The sequence below is a fragment of the Hibiscus syriacus genome, unplaced genomic scaffold (genome assembly GCF_006381635.1).
Source record: "Hibiscus syriacus cultivar Baekdansim isolate YM2019G1 unplaced genomic scaffold, ASM638163v2 tig00002919_pilon, whole genome shotgun sequence".
NCBI classification, from domain to species: Eukaryota; Viridiplantae; Streptophyta; class Magnoliopsida; order Malvales; family Malvaceae; genus Hibiscus; species Hibiscus syriacus.
The window spans coordinates 50,631-68,929 of NW_024061957.1; the positions used below are offsets into that span (position 1 = coordinate 50,631).

The 18,299-nt window shown below is 37.0% G+C and overlaps 2 protein-coding genes, 1 long non-coding RNA gene and 2 pseudogenes across 3 annotated transcripts; all 5 read right to left on the reverse strand.

Moving 5' to 3' along the window:
• Positions 1-3,605: 3,605 nt before the first annotated feature.
• LOC120163903 lies at positions 3,606-6,160 on the reverse strand (annotated as a pseudogene).
• A 529-nt stretch (positions 6,161-6,689) lies between these two features.
• On the reverse strand, positions 6,690-8,655 carry LOC120163915. The gene is made up of 5 exons (XM_039173720.1): positions 7,832-8,655; positions 7,590-7,648; positions 7,361-7,489; positions 7,145-7,280; positions 6,690-7,057 (listed from the first exon to the last, which is right to left on the reverse strand). Exons 1-5 carry the CDS (start codon positions 8,528-8,530, stop codon positions 6,722-6,724), a joined length of 1,359 nt encoding a protein of 452 aa, XP_039029651.1. The 5' UTR covers positions 8,531-8,655; the 3' UTR covers positions 6,690-6,721.
• A 1,356-nt stretch (positions 8,656-10,011) lies between these two features.
• LOC120163181 lies at positions 10,012-13,307 on the reverse strand (annotated as a pseudogene).
• LOC120163935 lies at positions 11,109-11,976 on the reverse strand. Its single transcript, XR_005519692.1, has 3 exons — positions 11,616-11,976; positions 11,426-11,533; positions 11,109-11,141 (listed from the first exon to the last, which is right to left on the reverse strand). It is a non-coding gene; the product is annotated as an uncharacterized LOC120163935 (long non-coding RNA).
• Positions 13,308-13,509: 202 nt separating the features above from the next.
• On the reverse strand, positions 13,510-16,953 carry LOC120163925 (glucan endo-1,3-beta-glucosidase 2-like). Its single transcript, XM_039173731.1, has 4 exons — positions 16,756-16,953; positions 14,232-15,485; positions 14,125-14,152; positions 13,510-14,034 (listed from the first exon to the last, which is right to left on the reverse strand). The coding sequence occupies exons 1-4, from the start codon at positions 16,814-16,816 to the stop codon at positions 13,881-13,883; spliced, it is 1,497 nt and encodes a 498-aa protein (XP_039029662.1). The 5' UTR covers positions 16,817-16,953; the 3' UTR covers positions 13,510-13,880.
• Between the last annotated feature and the right edge of the window lie 1,346 nt (positions 16,954-18,299).

Consider the following 18,299-nt stretch of genomic DNA (forward strand, 5'->3'; position numbering starts at 1 on the left):
TATCTTCTTAAACGAGAGAGATAACACTCTCCATTCCCTGATGGCCGGCCACCAGCCGGAGCTTCCCCGCCGTGCCGTTGCCGCCTCGGTCGTCGCTCGCGGCGGCTGGAAAAAACCCGAGCCACTCAGAACAGTTCTCTCCACCCCGAGAACTCAGATCTAGCCACCAATCCACAAAACAACCCCTAGATTGTAGTAGATCTGCAAAAATATACTCGACTCTTTACCTTCGCCGATGAAACTCTTCGCCTTCTCGTCGTGTTCCTCCCGGTTCCGGCGTGATCTGGTTATTTACTAGTTTTGCTCTCCTCGTATGTGGGTTTTGAAATGTTTTTGTTTCGTCTTTGGTTGGTTTCGTAGTTTGCCGTAGGTACTGTTGATGTTGTTGGCTTTCTATGGGTTCTGTGTGGTGCCTCGGTTGTGGTTTCTGTGTCGATGATATTGGTTGTGTTGATGTTTTTTCTGTTCGATGCAGCCTTGATGATGGTGGTTTCGTGTTGTGATCTTTTGTTCTCTGTTTGGGTATTGGTTCCTGATGGGTTCTCTCATCCCCTTTGATACCGTTCTCCTCTAGTATTTATATAGCCCGTTGGGAGGCTATTTCCGGTGATTTCTGGGACAATCCTGGATATTTTGGGGTCATGGGTTCGTGGTTGACTGGCTATCCCGGGATGGGTCAGTCCCGGGATCCCGGCTGGCCGTTTCGGTGTTGACTGTTGGCCATGCGTGTCCCCTTGACTCCCCCATGCAGCGTATTGACTGACATCATTTTTAGGGTTCCAAACCCTAACACTTACTGGGCCAATTATATAAATATAGAAATATAGAAAAAATAAATCCGGAGCTTGTCAACTTCAGACAATGCAAGTTCAACTTCACGACGAAAGGACCGCTGCTTGTCAACAACAACTTCCCAATCTCAGAGCCAATTTCAACTTCACAACGAAGGATATTAGACTCCAGACAACGCAAGTTCAATTTCACGACGAAGGGACCGCTGCTTGTCAACAAAATTTCATTCAGATTCAATTTCAACTTCACAACGAAGGATATTGGACTCGAGACAACACAAGTTCAACTTCACAACGAAGGGACGTCTGGTTGTCAACAAACAATTTCCCGGTTCCAGAGCCAATTTCAACTTCACGACGGAGGATATTGGACTTGGAACAATGCTACTTACATGGATTTCAACTTCACGACGAAGGATATCCAACTCAAAGAAGGATTATCTGCCATCAAAATTGTCAAGTTCGACTCCATTCAGCTCGATGACACATCAATCGCACTACTTTCCTGTTGCAGTCGAGGTTTTCAAGTCGAGAAGAGGACCTGGTTAGCCGTGCCTTAGTGAAAAGCAACCATTTTCAAACAACATAGCTTAAGTCAAGAAAAAGCTATCTGTCAATGAAGATTTCTGAGTTCGATTCCGATCCAAGGTCTTTAAACCGAGAAGAAGACCGAAGGGTAACGGGAAGCCACGTCCTGATTCAAATTCCGAACTACGGCTTTAATTTCATATCATTTCAAGATGAACTCGACTTCACGATGGAGGAGTCATCCGTAACTCAATTCGACAGGGAGTTATTGAAACATCAGAGTTAATTTTCAACTCTACTGATCGAAAAGTGTGTTTTTTAATCTTTGCCCTATCCCCGTTACACGACTATGGGCAAAGAGGGGCAGCTTTCAACACACATTTTTCGTCCTACTAGGATTCAAATTCCTAAAAATAGGATATAATTTTAGGATTCAAACTCCTAAAAATAGGATAACATTTTGCTATGATTCAAACTCCTAAAAATATGATAGAGTTCTACTAAGATTTAAATTCCTAAAGATAGGATCCACAAGCACTATAAATAGCCATTGTAACTCACCATTGTAAGACACGATTTACGCACAAAACACAGAAGATACAAAGGCAAAGCTATTGTAAACGATTCGAAAAGGAAATAAAAGGTAGCATTTTTTTTGCATGTGCACGTTATTTTTCTTGAGATTTGGTTCGAATAACCTAAAACGTGGGTTGCGCCGATGACCAAAAAGGGGTGGGGTTTCGAAGTTTCGAACCTAGATCTACTCCCGAGGCATATTCATTTTTTTAAAGTATTTAATATTCCCCCAATTACTTCGAAATTTGACCCCTGATATTTTTTTGTTCCAATTTAATCCCTTCATGTTTTAATTTCTTTTCTTGATTTCGCATTTTTTACCTATTATACTATATTTTATTTGTTATTATTTTCACTAACAATTAAATCTATATATTTTTTATATATTATTATTTGTTTCCTCTTCTTTTTTATTCGTATATATATATTATGTATATATAACTACATATATGTATTTTAGTGTTTCATTCTAATATCTATTTACGTATATTACCTTTTATCATTATTATATATATTATATTTATTGCTTCATTTTCTTTATGTGTATTTTATTTATTTATATATATTACCTTTTTTATTTTATATTTATATTATTATTTACTATCATTTTTCTATGCTTTATTTATTTATTTATTTTATTTCTTTTTATTTTGGTTAAATTTTTTTTTATTTTATTTTATTATATCTAACATGTTTCTCAACTCTTTAAGGATACATTTTCAATCGAACATAGGTAAGTTTTAGATCGTTATTTTTACCTTTTAATTTAAAATTATAATTTTATTAATTAAAACAACTGAAAATTACGTAGTACCGAAAGGGCGGTTCAAGGGTGTTAATCCTTCCTTGACCGTAACCGACTCCCGAGCCCGACATATTTCTGGTAAGACGCAGATCAGATAAAAAATAGGGTATCCGATCAACCCATTTGTTTTAAATAAATGATCGGTGGCGACTCCAATCCATTTACCTAAGTCGAAGCCCAATTCCGGGGGCCCAACCGAAAGACGGTTGCGACAGCTTGGCGACTCAGGTTCGTGGTTGACCGGCTATCCCGGGATGGGTCAGTCCCGGGATCCCGACCGGGCGTTTCGGTGTTGACTGTTGGCCATGCGTGTCCCCTTGACTCCCCCATGCGGCGCATTGACTGACATCATTTTTAGGGTTCCAAACCCTAACGTTTACTGGGCTGATTCAGGCCTTCCAAACCGAACTGAGACTTGTTGGACTGGATCTGGACCCCAAAAAAAAATCGATTAAATTAAATGAAATGAATAAAATGAAACGAAAATATAATATAATATAAATTATATAATATATATATATTAAAAATATTTTTTTAAAACTATATATTATATTCTTAAAAATTTTACAAAACTATATATTATATAGTTTTCAAAAATAATTTAAAAATATTATATAAGATTTCAAAAAATGTTTTCAAAACTATATATTATATATATTTTTTCAAAATGATTTTAAAACTATATATTATATATTTTCAAAAGTATTTTCAAAAACTATACATTATATATGTTTTCAAAATTTTTCAAAAACTATATAATATATATATTTTCGAAATGTTTTCGAAACTATATAATATATATATATATATATTTTTAAAAAATATTTTCAAAAATTATATTATATTATTATAAAAATATATAAAAAAATAAATCCGGACGAAAATAAGTGTCTACAATATGAAAGAATCAATTAATTTGAGAAAACTGAAAGCAAAATGGTTTGGCTATTAGATTTGACGGGTAGTTAATTCCTTGTTTAGAATTAGTTTCCCTGACTCGCTCCTCTCGAAAAGTTTCTCAACCGTCTCATCCCAGTTTGTCCCTCTAGAGCTCAACTCCGGTTTAGCTTTTGGGTTATCTGCCTTGTAGGCTTCGGCAGCCTCTGTTTCTGTTTCCTCGATCTCAATTTCAATCGGTTCACCAGCTACGGGTACGGCATGAGGGATATTCAAACTAACAGCTTTTTGCAATGCATCTTTGTGTTCTTTCTCAAGGGTCTTCAACCTCTCCTGTTTCTGTATTTTCGGAGGAACAGTTATTGTCTCGGATTTGTTCTCCCTCATAATCTGCAGGAACCAACAATTAAGCTACGCAGATAATACAAGGCCCGACAACGAAGCTTAAATATTAAACCTAAAGGAAGAGCACTCACCTCCAAAGCCTTCTCTGATTCCCTTTCGATCCAAATTATTCCATGATCCGATGTTGCGTTACACGATAACACGATGTGCTCAATATCAAAGGAAGAGCACTCACTCACCTCTCATTGACAGGAATGGCTGTTCGGACTTTTGGAGGAAACCTCCCACATCTAACAACTCGAATCACATGGTAAACTCAATATCAAATAAACAGACAACCTCACCATAATCTAAAGATAGAATTGTAACTATATTGGTTACATATCATTCAAGGAACAAGTATACACAAAATGCATTAGTCAATGTAAACATGAAAAAGAAGCAAGAGTCTGAAAATGCCGGCACCTGCAAAATTTTCTCTCGACTATATGATACATTCGTCCGGGAGCATAAAGTCGTCTCGGATCTTTAAGTTTCCTACCTTCTGGCATGAAAGTATCCCTCAAGCAAACAAGAAATATCAAGCAGGGCAAGCTGCCCAATGCATCAAATAACAGTAGAAACATGAAATCTGTAAGCAAGAGAAAAATAAATGAAAAGATGCAAAAGCAAATAAGAGAAGAAAAAACTACCAGAATATTGACTTGAAGATATCTTCCAGGGGTGTGGCTGTCCTTGGCAAGAAATCATCCTGAGAAACAATTACATATAATCTAAATTCACTGAATGAAAGTGATTAAGCAACATTACTAATATAAATGCAGGTCGAAAACATCGAATATCGATGATAAAGCAAGAAAGAAACCAATCTTCCACTCTGCTACAAAATGTTCGAATGCTAACATAGGGTTCGTTACTTTCCAATGCATCGAGCATTGCGATCCAAATACGAAGAATCCATGCATGAATTGTGAAAATCGCAGTTATAAATAATGATTAAACTTGTATCAGATAGTAATGGACTCAAAAGAGCATGGTTCTTATTCATTCCATTCTTCCTTGCTTTAGAGGCAGTCATCACATATTCCTTTCCATATACTATTTTGCTACTTTCTCTGCTCCGAATATATACCGGCATAGACTCGAACAATGTTACTCAACTTTATTTGCAGACATTGACATGAGGGTATACTTCCATTAAAGCTTAGAAAACTCTAACCAGACTGTATTAGGCACATACCGTATTCGAATAGAGAACAATTCGAGGAGAAAAAATAGATAATCTCACCTGCAAGACAATGGAGTGAATAACATCAGCATACTTGACAGCCAAGTTAAGTGACATACACCTCGCCGGCGCCAACGCATAGCACCGAATCTTATTCCGGGGAATCCCACCCAATCTATCCCTGTGATTAACCAGCACCACCGTCATCAACGATGCCACGCCCGACCCCAACGAATGTCCGGCAAGAATCAGCTGATATTCCCTCCCAAACCCCCTTCAACGTCTGGCTCTCCTCATTCAACAGCCAAACCGCGGATTTCAACAGCCCGTGATGAACATATCCTCCATCAAACATCTGCATCCCCAACCGATTATCCAGAAGCAATTTATAGTCACTGTCTTTGACCAAGTTGAGTCCCCTAATTGCCATCACGATTTCCTTCCTGTCGTGGTCGGCGTAGATAAGGTACGGCGGAGAACGACCGAGGGTTTGTTCATAGTCGGCGTGTTTCAAGACCCAGTCTGGGTTGAGTCGGTATCCGCCGTCTGGAGGGCACTGCGGGTTTCTGAGATCGGTTTCGTAGACAGCTAGGATTAAACGACAGTCTTGGGACAGGCTGGAAACTCGTCGTGGGTAGCTAATGGCCAGGTTTCACTGTCGTCTGAACCGACGCGGGTGCAGCGTTTCCATGCCCAACGCAAACAGCCAAACACGAGCGCGCACTCGACACCGCAAGGTACAGACATTTATGGTGGGAAGGAGGAATCGGATAAAAGATTTTAACCGATGTTTGTAATGAAAAAAGGAGGGGATAATCGATGGAAACAGAGAGAGAAGAGAGAAGAAAGCACATGGAAACAGGGAAGAAAAAGATTCGACAGAAGAGAAAGATCAAATTACATAGAAATGTGAAATTCCGACATCCACGAAAACGTTTCAACTCTGAACAACCTGTACCCTTTCTAGTCGTTGCTTTTGGTGCTTGTCTTGGAGTTTCAGCTACTCGGGATTTTCCACGTAAAATAAATATTTTACACACATTTATTCTTTCTTTATTTATATTTTAATATATATATAACATATATTTTTATTGTGATATATAAATAAAACAATCAAATTCGAAATTTGTATTGTTTGCTCAATTATTTATTATCTTAATATGTATTTATTATTATAAATAATCAAACCATTTGACATGTATTTTACTTGATAAAACGGATTTAATTAAATAAACGTTCACCAGCCATGATAGAAGAGGAGAGTGTGGAAGGGATAGATAGATGGGAGCTGTCAGTCTTGGGTCAAAGTACAAAAATTATGATATTGTATTATGAATTATGTTTTATTCTCTTTATTAAAGGACAATAAAGATGGGTTTCGAAATTAAAAAAAAAAATCATGTCATATTGGATATACGTAGTTTGAAATAATCGTAATGTTTAAAACTTTAAAGAATTTGTATATACATTATCAATTTAACCTCAAATTGTACATTCACCGCAATGCCGAGGAATTTGAAGAGGAAAAAGAGAGAGAGAGTAAGGTTGCAGCTATTGGATCCCAGGAATATCTGATTCCTTGTTTAGAACCAGTTTCCCTGACTCACTCCTCTTGAAAAGTTTCTCAACCAACTGATCCCAGTTAGTCCCTCCAGGGCTCAACTCCGATTTGGGTTTTGGGCTATCTCCGATGTCGGCTCCGGCAGCCTCTGTTTCGGTTTCCTCATTCTCGATTTTTTCATCGGATGCAGATACGGCATGAGGGATATTCAAACCGACAGCCTTTTGCAATGCATCTTTGTGTTCTTTCTCAATGGTCTGCAACCTCTCCAGTTTTTGTACTTTTGGTGGAACGGTTATCGTCTCGGATTTGTCCCGTCTCATAACCTGTCGGAACCAACAAATTAAGCTATTGCTGATAATCCATGGAAAAGCAATGAAGCTTTAAATATTAAAAAAACGAAAAGCACTCACCTCCAAAGCCTTCTCTGCTTCCTTTTCGATCCAAATTATCCCGTGATCGGATGTTGCATTACATGATAATACAATATGTTCAAACCTCCCATTGACAGGAATGGCCGTTCGGACTTGTGGGGGAAACCTCCCACATCTGTGGACTCGAATTGCATAATAACTGCATAAGTTGATGTAAAGATGAAGAAGAAGCAAGAGTTCTAGAAACTTAGGTACCTGCAAAATTTTCTCTCGACGATATGATACATTCGTCCGGGAGCATAAAGTCTCCTGGGATCTTTAAGTTTTCTACCTTCTGGTATGAAGGTGTCCCTCAAGCAAACAAGAAACAACAAGCAAGGCAAGCTGTCCAAAGCATCACAAAATGGTCGAAATAGAAAAGCTCAATGAGAATGGTAAATGAGAAGATGCATAAGCAAATAAGAGAAGAAGGGGGAAAAAGTACCAGAATATTGACTTGAAGATATCTTCCAAGGGTGTGGCAGTCCTTGGCAAGAAATCATCCTGGAAAGAAATCATAGGGATATGTTGTTCCGGCTTAATATTTTGTTAAATATTCATGTCTTAAATCAAGTTTAATATTCATATCCGATATTCACACACACGACACGAGTAACGAGTCTAATATTCATACAAGTGACACAGGAACAATATGACATTTGGGTATAAAAAATAAACGACTCTCACCTGCAACACAATAGAGTGAATAACATCAGCATACTTGACAGCTAAGTTAAGTGACATACACCTGGCCGGCGCCACCGCATAGCACCGAATCTTGTTCCGGGGAATCCCGCCCAATCTATCCCTGTGATTAACAACCACCACCGCCATCAACGCCGCCACCCCCGACCCCAACGAATGGCCGGCGAATATCAACTGATATTCCCTCCCGGTCTCTTCCCAAACCCTCTTCAACGTCTCGCTCTCCTCATTCAGCAACCAAACAGCCGATTTCAACAGCCCGTGGTGGACATATCCTCCGTCAAACATCTGCATCCCCAACCGATTATCCAATAGCAATTTATAGTCACTCTCTTTGGCCAAGTTGAGTCCCCTGATTGCCATCACGATTTCCTTCCGATCATGGTCGGCGTAGATAAGATAAGGCGGAGAACGACCTTGGGTGTTTTCATAGGTGACGCGTTTCAAGACCCAGTCCGGGTTGAGCCGATATCCACCGTCGGGAGGGAACTGGGGGTGTCTGAGATCGGGCTCGTAGACAGCTAGGATTAAACGACAGACTCTGGGGACAGGTTCGAATTCATCGGGGGTAGCTAATGGCCAGGTTTCACTGTCGTCAGAACCAACGTGGGTGCAGCGCTTCCATGCCCAACGCGAACAGCCCAGCAAGAGCACGCACTCGACACCGCAAGAGAGTGACATTTTATGATGGGATGAGAGAAGAGGGTAACAGAGTTTATTGATGCTTATACTGAAAAACAGAGAAAAGGGGAAAGAGGATAAAGAAAAAGAAGTGGGCTGGAAACTCAAAAGAAGATTCGGGACAGAGAGGTAAATCGAGTAGGTGGAGATGATGATATCTCACAAAAAATGTTATTTTTTAGGAAAGGAATCCAGGCTTCAGCTTCTAAAATGCTCGAGTAGGTGGAGTGACATTTTGGTGCTTGTCTTAAAGATTTTCAAGGATTACTACTTTCCGAAATTCCGACATATATATATATATATATGGTTAATTCTATCAAAAGATTCAGTTTTATATTTTCATAAACATCAAAATAGTTTAATTAATTTTTAAAAATTAATATTATATTAATTAAAAAATTCATTGAATTAATATTATATTAAATTTTAATAAGTCCAATATAAAATATACTAAAAAATATACTAATTAAGTTTCAAAATATATTTATCAAACACATGGATATATCACGTGATAGAAAAATATAATATCATTAAAATTTAAGAGGAATAATTATTTTTTAAACAAATTTGAGTTTAATTAAAACTGAATATTTAAATTACTTTTTGTTTAATTTTTTTTAAATTATTAAATAAGTATTTAATGTTTTATCTAATTATTATTCTAAAGATGAACAGTCGGTATTTGATATCTATAAAAACGATAAATACAGGACACGTTATCTGATTTTTAATTTCTATTAATATTTTAAGTAAATTTAAAATTATTAATTTTTTAAACACCTTAAAATTCCTAAATTCTTAAAAAACTTATAGTCACCAATCTTCAAATCTCATTTGTTGCCGTTTAAGTCAAACATCTTTATATGATTGGTCCAGAATGAAGGACGATTGGTGGTGCAAACGGAAAAAAAATGAAGGGCGACAACATTAGATTTTGCAACGGATTTAAGTGGTTGACGTTGAGTTAAAATAAAATAGCATAAACTATGCATTTAGTACTTAAACTATCAATTTTAATTCGTTTTGGTATTTAAATTTTCAATTTTTAAAATCATATCTAAAGTTTATTTTTTATTTCATTTTAGTACCAACTGTTAAGTTTTGATAAAAATGAAAATCTAGGTACCAAAACGCATTTAGTATTTAAATCATGCTTAATTTTACTCACGTAACGTAAATTTTCAAATTAACAATTGATCATTGACATTATTTATTTATAACAAACTAGTCACTCATCGTTAGCAACCGTTATTAAACATAAGAGAATGTTAATGTAGCACTTTACTGCCATGTTGATAATACTTTAACTTTTAAAAAATATTTTTTTAATAAACCCTTCTCCTTTTTCATCTTTCTTTCCGAATGAGAAAAAAAACTTAAGTTTAATGAGTGCATTTAATGGTCTTTCTTTATCTCTCTTCGTTGCATGCCAACTTCTTCTTCTTCTTCTATTTGTATTGTTTCGTTTGTACTGTTATCACTCATTCATACACATCTAACGTCGAAAAAAGTTCCCTTTGTCGACACACTTGGTTGGATCCAGTTCTTGAATCAAGCCTATAAGAAGGATTCGTATTAGCCGGGCCTAGATTTAGAGTGTTCAAACTTCTAATGTGTAAAGTAGATGCAAGCATGGTTGAATTCACATACGGATAAAATTTATGTTAGGAGAGCGATTTTATATAATTTGAAGGGGTGATAAACTTATAAAAATTATAAGAGAGAAAGGAAAGAGATTTTTAATATAAAATATTTAAAATATATAAAATTTTGAAAATTTTAAGGGCACCCACCCCGCCTTGGTTCATCACTGTATGAGGTGATATGGAAGTCTGGATTCGCCCATTGAATAAACCTGTGAACTGCTGATACCTCACAACGATTCCAGAAGAACAGAGTAAGGAGCTGCATGAATGTTGTGGCAGTAGAGAGAGAGCCAAATATGAAAAACCATATGCATGGAAAAAGAAATAAATAACAAAAAGTAGAGCGAAGAGAGCGAGGACAGCACTTCATTGATATTGGTTTCCGAACACTTATCAGTTTAACTTTAAATAGCTCACGAAGCCAGACAAGAATTAGAACCACGAAAGCCAATAAATTCATCCAAAACCTACAAAGTTACAAATATCACCTAAAACGATGATTTCGTACATTTTTTGAAGCAAAAACCTCTATTATTTTACGATAATCAAAACTTTGCAAAAAACTACAACGAGCAACGTTCATCACTCCGCTGCTATCCTTATCTAGCAGTGAAATTTTAAAGCATATAGTAAAAAAAAGTCCCTTTAACATTGTCACATGAATGCTCTTCGTTTAATTCGGTACTTATTTAACCTATTTAATCCAATAAGCCGAATACAATTACCCAGTTAAACCAAGTAGTCAAATAAAAGGGCCAATTTGAACCTAAATTTTGGTATGGAGGGCAGTGAAAGGCTGGTTTACGCCCCAGCATCTACAGATATTCCCTAGTACAAATGTACAATACTCGATTTGAGAAAAGAGCAAACGCAGATAGGTCAAAGGCCTACAGAACAGCAACATTGTTTGTTCATGTCGGAATGGGACCACATCCTAGTCAAGTTGTTGCTCCAATTGTCGGAATCTGCAAAAAAGAGAAAAACAGAAACGATCGACTAGAGAACCAGAAATCAACCAAACACAGAAAGATCAACAAAAGAAGAAGGATCTGCAATTTTACAGTGTAAAAGGGGATACGAAAAGGAACAATGGTGTAATCTCAAATTCAAAAATAGAAAAGCTATAGTGGTACATGTATTTCGAAAAATTCTTCTTCGATTTTTTTATTTTCCAGTTCGTTTTTTTCCCCTTTTTTTGTGTATGCGATTGTTATTTAAAACCTAAATTGAGAGGGATTGGGGGATTTACCCGGGCAGTTCGAACGCAAAAAGGGTCTTGTTGGTTCCATCCATACTCTGTACGGGTTTTGTTGTAGATGAGATTAAGCTTTATAAAATTTTTGAAACAAAACTAAATCTAAAGAATAAAAAACAGGGAAAGTGGATCAGTTCGAGTGAAAAACAAAAAAAAGGAAGCAAAAAGAAAAGAGAGAACTTACCTTGGCCGAGCGTCGGGGTTATTGTCGGGAGTGAAGGTGTGATCGGTCAGGTTCGTTTTAGAAGCGGCTTTGGGTTTGATCCATTGTCGTGGATGGTGGTCAAGAGGTGGAGCTTCACCGATCTATGGTTAGCAAATGGCGTCCATGGGTTTGGGGATTATTCAGTCGAGAAGATGAGAGGTTAGGAGAATCGTTTCGAGCGGTTTAGGTCGATTAGGGAGTCGTTTGGCCCCTCGGGCTGTCGTTGGCAGTGAACGGAGTGAGGAGTGGCCAACAAAATATGGTGGTCGGTCGGATTTTATCTGGCTTGAGGAGCCATTGCTTTCGGCCATGCGAGGGTGAGGAAGAGAAGAAGGGTAATAGGTTGAGTGTGGCAGAAATTAGGTTTTGTTAATTTAAGGTGTTATTTAACTTTAATAAAACGGTGTCGTTTAATAAGGGTCCAAGGTATTTCATTGTCGGGCGAATGGGTTTATTATTGAGTGAGTCATGCTTGTTTTTAAATTAATACCTTTTGGCCCCCGAGTCAAAACATGCATATTTATTATTTAGCCTTTGTATTTCACGAATGTTTATTATAACCCCGACAGTCTGATGCCCCTCAAACATGCTGCCTGAGCTAAGGCCCATCTGACACATGTACTGGGCCGGCACTAATCATTGTGGACCTCAAATAGAAAAACTAGGATGCCAATCATAATTTGCAAAGGAAACAACATCCTTTAACGTTAATGGCAAATGCTTGGAAGTCCGAACGAAAAGCCAAGAGATACTTTAAATCAATAAAAAGACTTTTGAGCGTATTTGTTATGTGATAAATCGAATAAGATTCAATTACGTAAATAAATATAAACTAAAATGTCAAAAGCCAATGTCGAGCATGATATGTTGAAGCTGCATTGCAATAATTTGAGAAAATCCAATTCATATTTGAGGACTAAAGGAAAAATGATGCATTTTAACAATGTCAAAGCGCTGCCGTCTCACTCTAGCCACAGTTTCATCCACCAAATAATCTGATTGAATGACTCCGAGAGTCTAAACAAATTAAAAAGAATGCAATCCTATGGCTGCACAAACTTGCACTGCTTGCGCAGTCATATGCCCTGCCAAAAAAAATGCAAGTTAACAAACCTGTGAAAAGCATGTGAGTCTTGAGTTTCCCTCAGTGTAAATGATATAAACATGGTGGTTGTGAAAAACAAGTACAAAGACATCATGAGCACATCACACTTCGTGATAAGATAGTCTCCAAGTTTTGCAGAACCAACCGACAATTCTTGTGCATAACTAAGATTATAGAATTCCTTGGTCTGACATTATAATGATAACCTTGACCAGGCTGATGAAATAAACTAATCATCGTAACAGTGTCCTACCCAATAAATCTATTGATGAGAAGCTGCTGCCACATGTTCCCAAAATAGGGATGTCGAGCTAATATGCAGATAGTAATCGTACGTGTATGTTAAGCTGAGACTTAGCCGTTTCAGTCAACAAGAATGAACTCTTTAACAAAGATTAGAGATAAGTTGTTTCAAATGCTTTACTTCTTTTCTCAAGCCAGTGCACTGCGTATGACTTAAGCTTGTTTAAGTGTAGTATATGCAACCATTTAGGGACATCAATATTTAGATTTAAACCGGTTATATTCAACAACTAATGGAAACTTTTTTCTGCTAATATTTGCATTCTCTAACTTTAACCCTTCTTGTAAGCCAAAATCATCAAGGATTTAAGAAGAAAAAATAGAGAGACAGAATTTATATGAAAAGGAGGGAAATGAAATTAACTTTAATTGCTCTCAGTTGAAAGGCCAAGGTTTTTCCACATCAAAGACAAAGAAGGGAAGCATTTTACCTCAGAAAATCAGGGCAAATAAAACAGACAAAACTTCAAGCGCATGACAAAAGCTCTCTTCCATAATCTAAAAGAAAGGGACATTATCCTCAAGCTCCTAGAAAACAGAATCATTAAGCTAAAACCATACACAACAAGCATAGCAACTTTGCACTAAACCAAAGAAGGAAAAAACTGAATCCTTCGAAATCTCTACTTTCAGTGTGGTTAAAGCAAATATCAATCATCATCGAGCAAAAAAAAAAAAGCGCAAGAATTCACGGGAAAATAAATAAACAAATAAATTAGAATTCTGGAAACCGCGTATCCAGAAGTACCCTTTGATATCGCATCTTTTGGTATTCTCTAGTGTTATAGAAAACACTGGGGATCATAGAGAGATGCTACTCAGACGAAACCACCATCCTACATGAAGATTACACTCCACAGCATAACTTTGATTACCACTAACACGGTAGCGAAACCTCCCCCACTGTAAAAATTCCGACCCGGCGAATCCGAACTCGTTGAGTTCATCGACAGTGCTGTTCTATTTCCCATAGTTCCATTCCTTCCAAGGCTGCGTCAACAAATAACATATCAAACGAGGACAAGTGAAAAGAAAAGAAAAAACTAAGCCAAAGGGTAAAAGTTGTTATTTCTTTTTTACCTTCCTGGAAAAGTACAAGAACCATGACCTGTGAAAGAAACAAATTTGCATTAGTTTCCTTTTCATGTAAGCAATAATGTTATTATATCAGTATATGTTCATCTTACTTGGATCTGTTGTTGTAATATCTGCAACCCCATTAAAGTCGCATGCGTCGGGAGTCTTCCCCATACGGTGATAGTAAGTGTCAAATGCGTAAGTTGCATGTGCGATCACGTTGTCGGGCTCATAACATGGTTTTCCCTGCAACAATGCTGAACAATCTACTTTTCCTGGTCCACATGCCCAATCTAAAGCAGCCTGCAACATCTTCGGATCAGCACCTTCCTTTGCGGTACAATAAGTTTGATTACTGGTGTCGTTTGCTAACAATGACCCTGAATCTGTCAAGCGTAGTATGTAAATAGGGTCACCATTTGCATCAAACAAACCCCAGTTCTTCTCTGAGATTGGCCCGGGTTTCTGGTCTTCATTATAGAGCTCATAGATGTAAGTGCTGACAGCAATTCCAGGGCGCTTGGGAGTTCCGGTTTTGTTTATCATATGGCGGATCAAGTTGCTGTTGTATGTGTTGGCGTTCTCTATTGTGGCATCTGGTTCATTGGAATCACCTTTCGATGGCCAACCGGTTTCGGTCACTATAACAGGGATGTTAGTGAAGTTCAGAAAAGCCATGGCAAAATATGTAGCATCGACTATTGCATCGAAGACATTGGAGTAGTGGACTAGTGTGTTAGAGTCGACGGCTTCCTTGGTCGGAGGAAGAGGCTTGAAAAGTGCATAGTCTAGTGGAATCACGCCATTTGATTGCATGTAGTCATAGTAAGGGTATATATTAAGCATGAGCGGCGATCCTGTCGACTGAAAGAACTTAAGCATAGGGACCATAACCGGATTCCACGACCGATTGAAAAAGGCCTGGGAAGGTGGGAAAGAATCAAGGATTATAGATGAAGCAAGAGGCGATGAAACTTTGATTTGGTTGTCTAAATTCGATGCCACGAGGGCAGCGTGAACAAACTTCATGGCATTCACAAGCACTGGTGCCGCATTAGGAAGAGTAGTGAAAATCTCGGAACCAACACAAATTGCAGTGATGCTGGTTGCTGGATAATGTGCAACGATGTTCCGAGAGACCCAATTAGCTGCAGTAGAATTCGATTGTCCAATGCCAAGAAGTTGCTCGTTGGGAATAGAAACCATAACTCGAATCCCAGTATTTGCAAGAGCAACTAGCATGCCTCGGTCTGCGTCGTACAACCTAACATGTTGGATTTTCTGAGCTTTAAGAAGAGCAACTACTTGAGTTGGGTGTGGCATGATTGATAGATCTGTCCCTATATTCACTCCAATATATGGATCTGCAACAACAAAATTAGGCCAAAATAGTTAAAACAGATCTCTCTACAGAGCAAATGCTTTAAAGTCGATTAATCATGTTCCTTAAAAATTTCAAATAACTTTAAAATAAGATGAGAATGTCCGATTCTGATATCGAATTAAAGACAGTGTGACAACCCTATGTTACTCGGACTTAGGTGAAAGCGTCGGATATGGAATGCAACCAGCAAGATAGTCGGTCCACTAAAATAGAAACCCCACCATGATAAGTAGAGTTCCAACAAATAAACTTATCCATTGTGAAAATTTCTATAAAAATTATACAAACATGGGTGCATGCTAGCTACATCAAAAGCATTGAGACATGAACATATATATAATAATGCTGGTATGTTCCCTGCTCCAAAGCCAGCAACATTTCCTAAATCCAGTAATCTTTTGACCATTTTATTTCATTACCGAGGTAAGTGGAAATGCCACTGCCCGAGATTTTTCTCTTTTTCTTAAAGAAAATGCAGTGAAGGACTAAAATGAACCAACGGAACTACCTCTAGGATCTACCCTGCTGAACAATATTAGAGCTACCTTGATTATTAAATAATAAAAAATGGGATCCGTTCAACAGGAAACCGACAAATGTTTCGAGTCTGGCAAATATATAAAAAATGGCATGATAGTTGAATCAGTTAAAAACCTGTTTAACCAATGTTTTTACACTAAAGATCATGGTTTTGGGTTTCCATTTTCCTTTTCCTTGTATTCAGTTTCAGCAAAAGAATGCTATAGTGGGAAAATAAGAACAAAATGAGGGGAAAAAACTATTCCTTTAATCTACCCTATCTTCAGCATGAAAGCTGGATTCCACATTGTACACAGAGTATCCCCATTATAACCGGTTATATACCTTTCTTCCCAGGAGAGTTATCAATTACGTTCTCATTAGCTGACATGTAGGCCATATCATATATATATATATATGATCTTTTAATACCCCCAACCTCCCTTCTGTCCTCACTTATTCCCCAATTTAATGCTTTAGACCTACTAAAATCCCCCAAAGCAAAGTAAAAAAAACGTAAAAGAATTTCATTACAGTCAAAACACTCTCCCTCAAACACGTTTTAAACAGTACATGTTTCATCAGATTTCTAGCATTCAAATGACTTGAAGAACAAACAAATGGAAGAAAAGAAAACCCAGAAAGCTTATCGAAAAGAGAGCAAGTTCCCTTTAAATGAAGTATTAAGCAAAGATTTGGGAAATGGAAGAGTCGGACATAAAAAGCTTTACCTTCGTCAGCTGTTGGTTGAGAAACGGCTAGAAGAAGAACAAAAACGTGAAGCCAAGCCATAGGGAGAAAAAACACCCTCGAATTTTTCTCACGAAACAAACAAAAGCCAGAGAGAAGAGGGTGAGCTGAGGAAACTGGAAACAACTGGAAACGAGTAGAAAGGCGATGTGGGTCTAAGTTGAAAGAAAATAAGAGAAAGGAGAGAGAGAGAGAGAAGACGACTGAGGAGTAAATGTGGAAAATAATAGAATATAAATAGATGAGAAGAAAAACAAAAGAAAATAAAGTGAAGTAAAAAATCACGTTAGTAGATTAACGGCTAAGATATCATCTGCAACATTTTACGCAGTTGCATGCAGGACAATATCTTAAACACTTTTTACATTATGAAACAAAGAACAAAACACAAAGGCCAGGGATGCACTGCAACTTCCTTTTTCTTTTTGGGTATTTGGATTTAGCCGTTGCTGATCTAATATTACATTTATATCCCCTTTTGCATGTTTCAATATATAATATTATTCAAATATATATAATAGTAATTGTTTTTTAAGTTGTCTCAAGGGGTCTCGGGTCTGAACACCGTCATATGCATAGATTTTTTAACGTTTATGATTTAGAACCTTTAGAATGATCATTGTAATCATCTCAATTCAATAAAAAATAATTTTTTAAATATTTGATTCGAAATAAAAATAATAGTTTTTGCTCTTTTCGTTTCTTTTTTTTAGGGTTTGATTCGACGTCGCATCGAGTGGTCAATATATCATTTATTTATTATCATGATGATTTTTCGTATTTTGAACTCTCGAATTGGATTTAGATATGAGATTGCATTCATGAATAATTTTCTCACATCACTCGACTCTGATTTGTGATTTTTTTTACGATCTTTCTATAGTTAAATCATATTTTGTCATTCATTTATCGATGTAATCAGATCTATTCGTATCTATCTTTATTCAAGTTCTTTTGTTAAGAAGCGCACCTCACCAAATGGGCTAATTTTTCAAATAATGCAGTTGAATTTTTTTTGTTCAAATAGGATATTGCTACAGTAAACCCAAAGACGCATTGGACTCCAAGCGACTTACATATAAATTTAGGGGAGACGCATGGAGTGCAATGCGTCTCCCATATGTTTTCATTGCTATGTAAATGTACAAAGGGTAAATTACACAATTTATCATTTAACTTTACTCTCTCTCCAAATTCACTCAATGTACTTTTAATTTTTTCAATTTAATCACTCAACTTTTGTTTTACTCCTATTTTGATCACTCATCGACCATTGTTCAAGTTGTTATATGGAAGCCAATTTCATCCATCAACTCTAGCATTGAATTTGTGTACTAAAGAAACCAACATCGTGCTTACATAATTTCTAATTGAAATTGTTGTCCAAAACAGTGCAGTTGCATTTAATTAATTTAGTTTTATTATACTATAAATTAGTGGGGTCATAACTCCCACCTAAACCCAATTTTAATTAGAAATTATGTGAGCATGATGTTGGTTTCTTTAGTACACAAATTCAATGCTA

Coding starts and splice junctions, on each gene's coding strand:
- LOC120163915 (XM_039173720.1), bottom strand. CDS start 8,530: ATGTCACTCTCTTGCGGTGTCGAGTGCGTGCTCTTGCTGGGCTGTTCG. Junction 7,649..7,831: donor TTCACTCTATTGTGTTGCAG/GTGAGAGTCGTT, acceptor ATTTCTTTCCAG/GATGATTTCTTGCCAAGGAC. Junction 7,490..7,589: donor ATCTTCAAGTCAATATTCTG/GTACTTTTTCCC, acceptor TGCTTTGGACAG/CTTGCCTTGCTTGTTGTTTC.
- LOC120163925 (XM_039173731.1), bottom strand. CDS start 16,816: ATGGCTTGGCTTCACGTTTTTGTTCTTCTTCTAGCCGTTTCTCAACCA. Junction 15,486..16,755: donor TCAACCAACAGCTGACGAAG/GTAAAGCTTTTT, acceptor TTGTTGTTGCAG/ATCCATATATTGGAGTGAAT. Junction 14,153..14,231: donor TATTACAACAACAGATCCAA/GTAAGATGAACA, acceptor TTTCTTTCACAG/GTCATGGTTCTTGTACTTTT.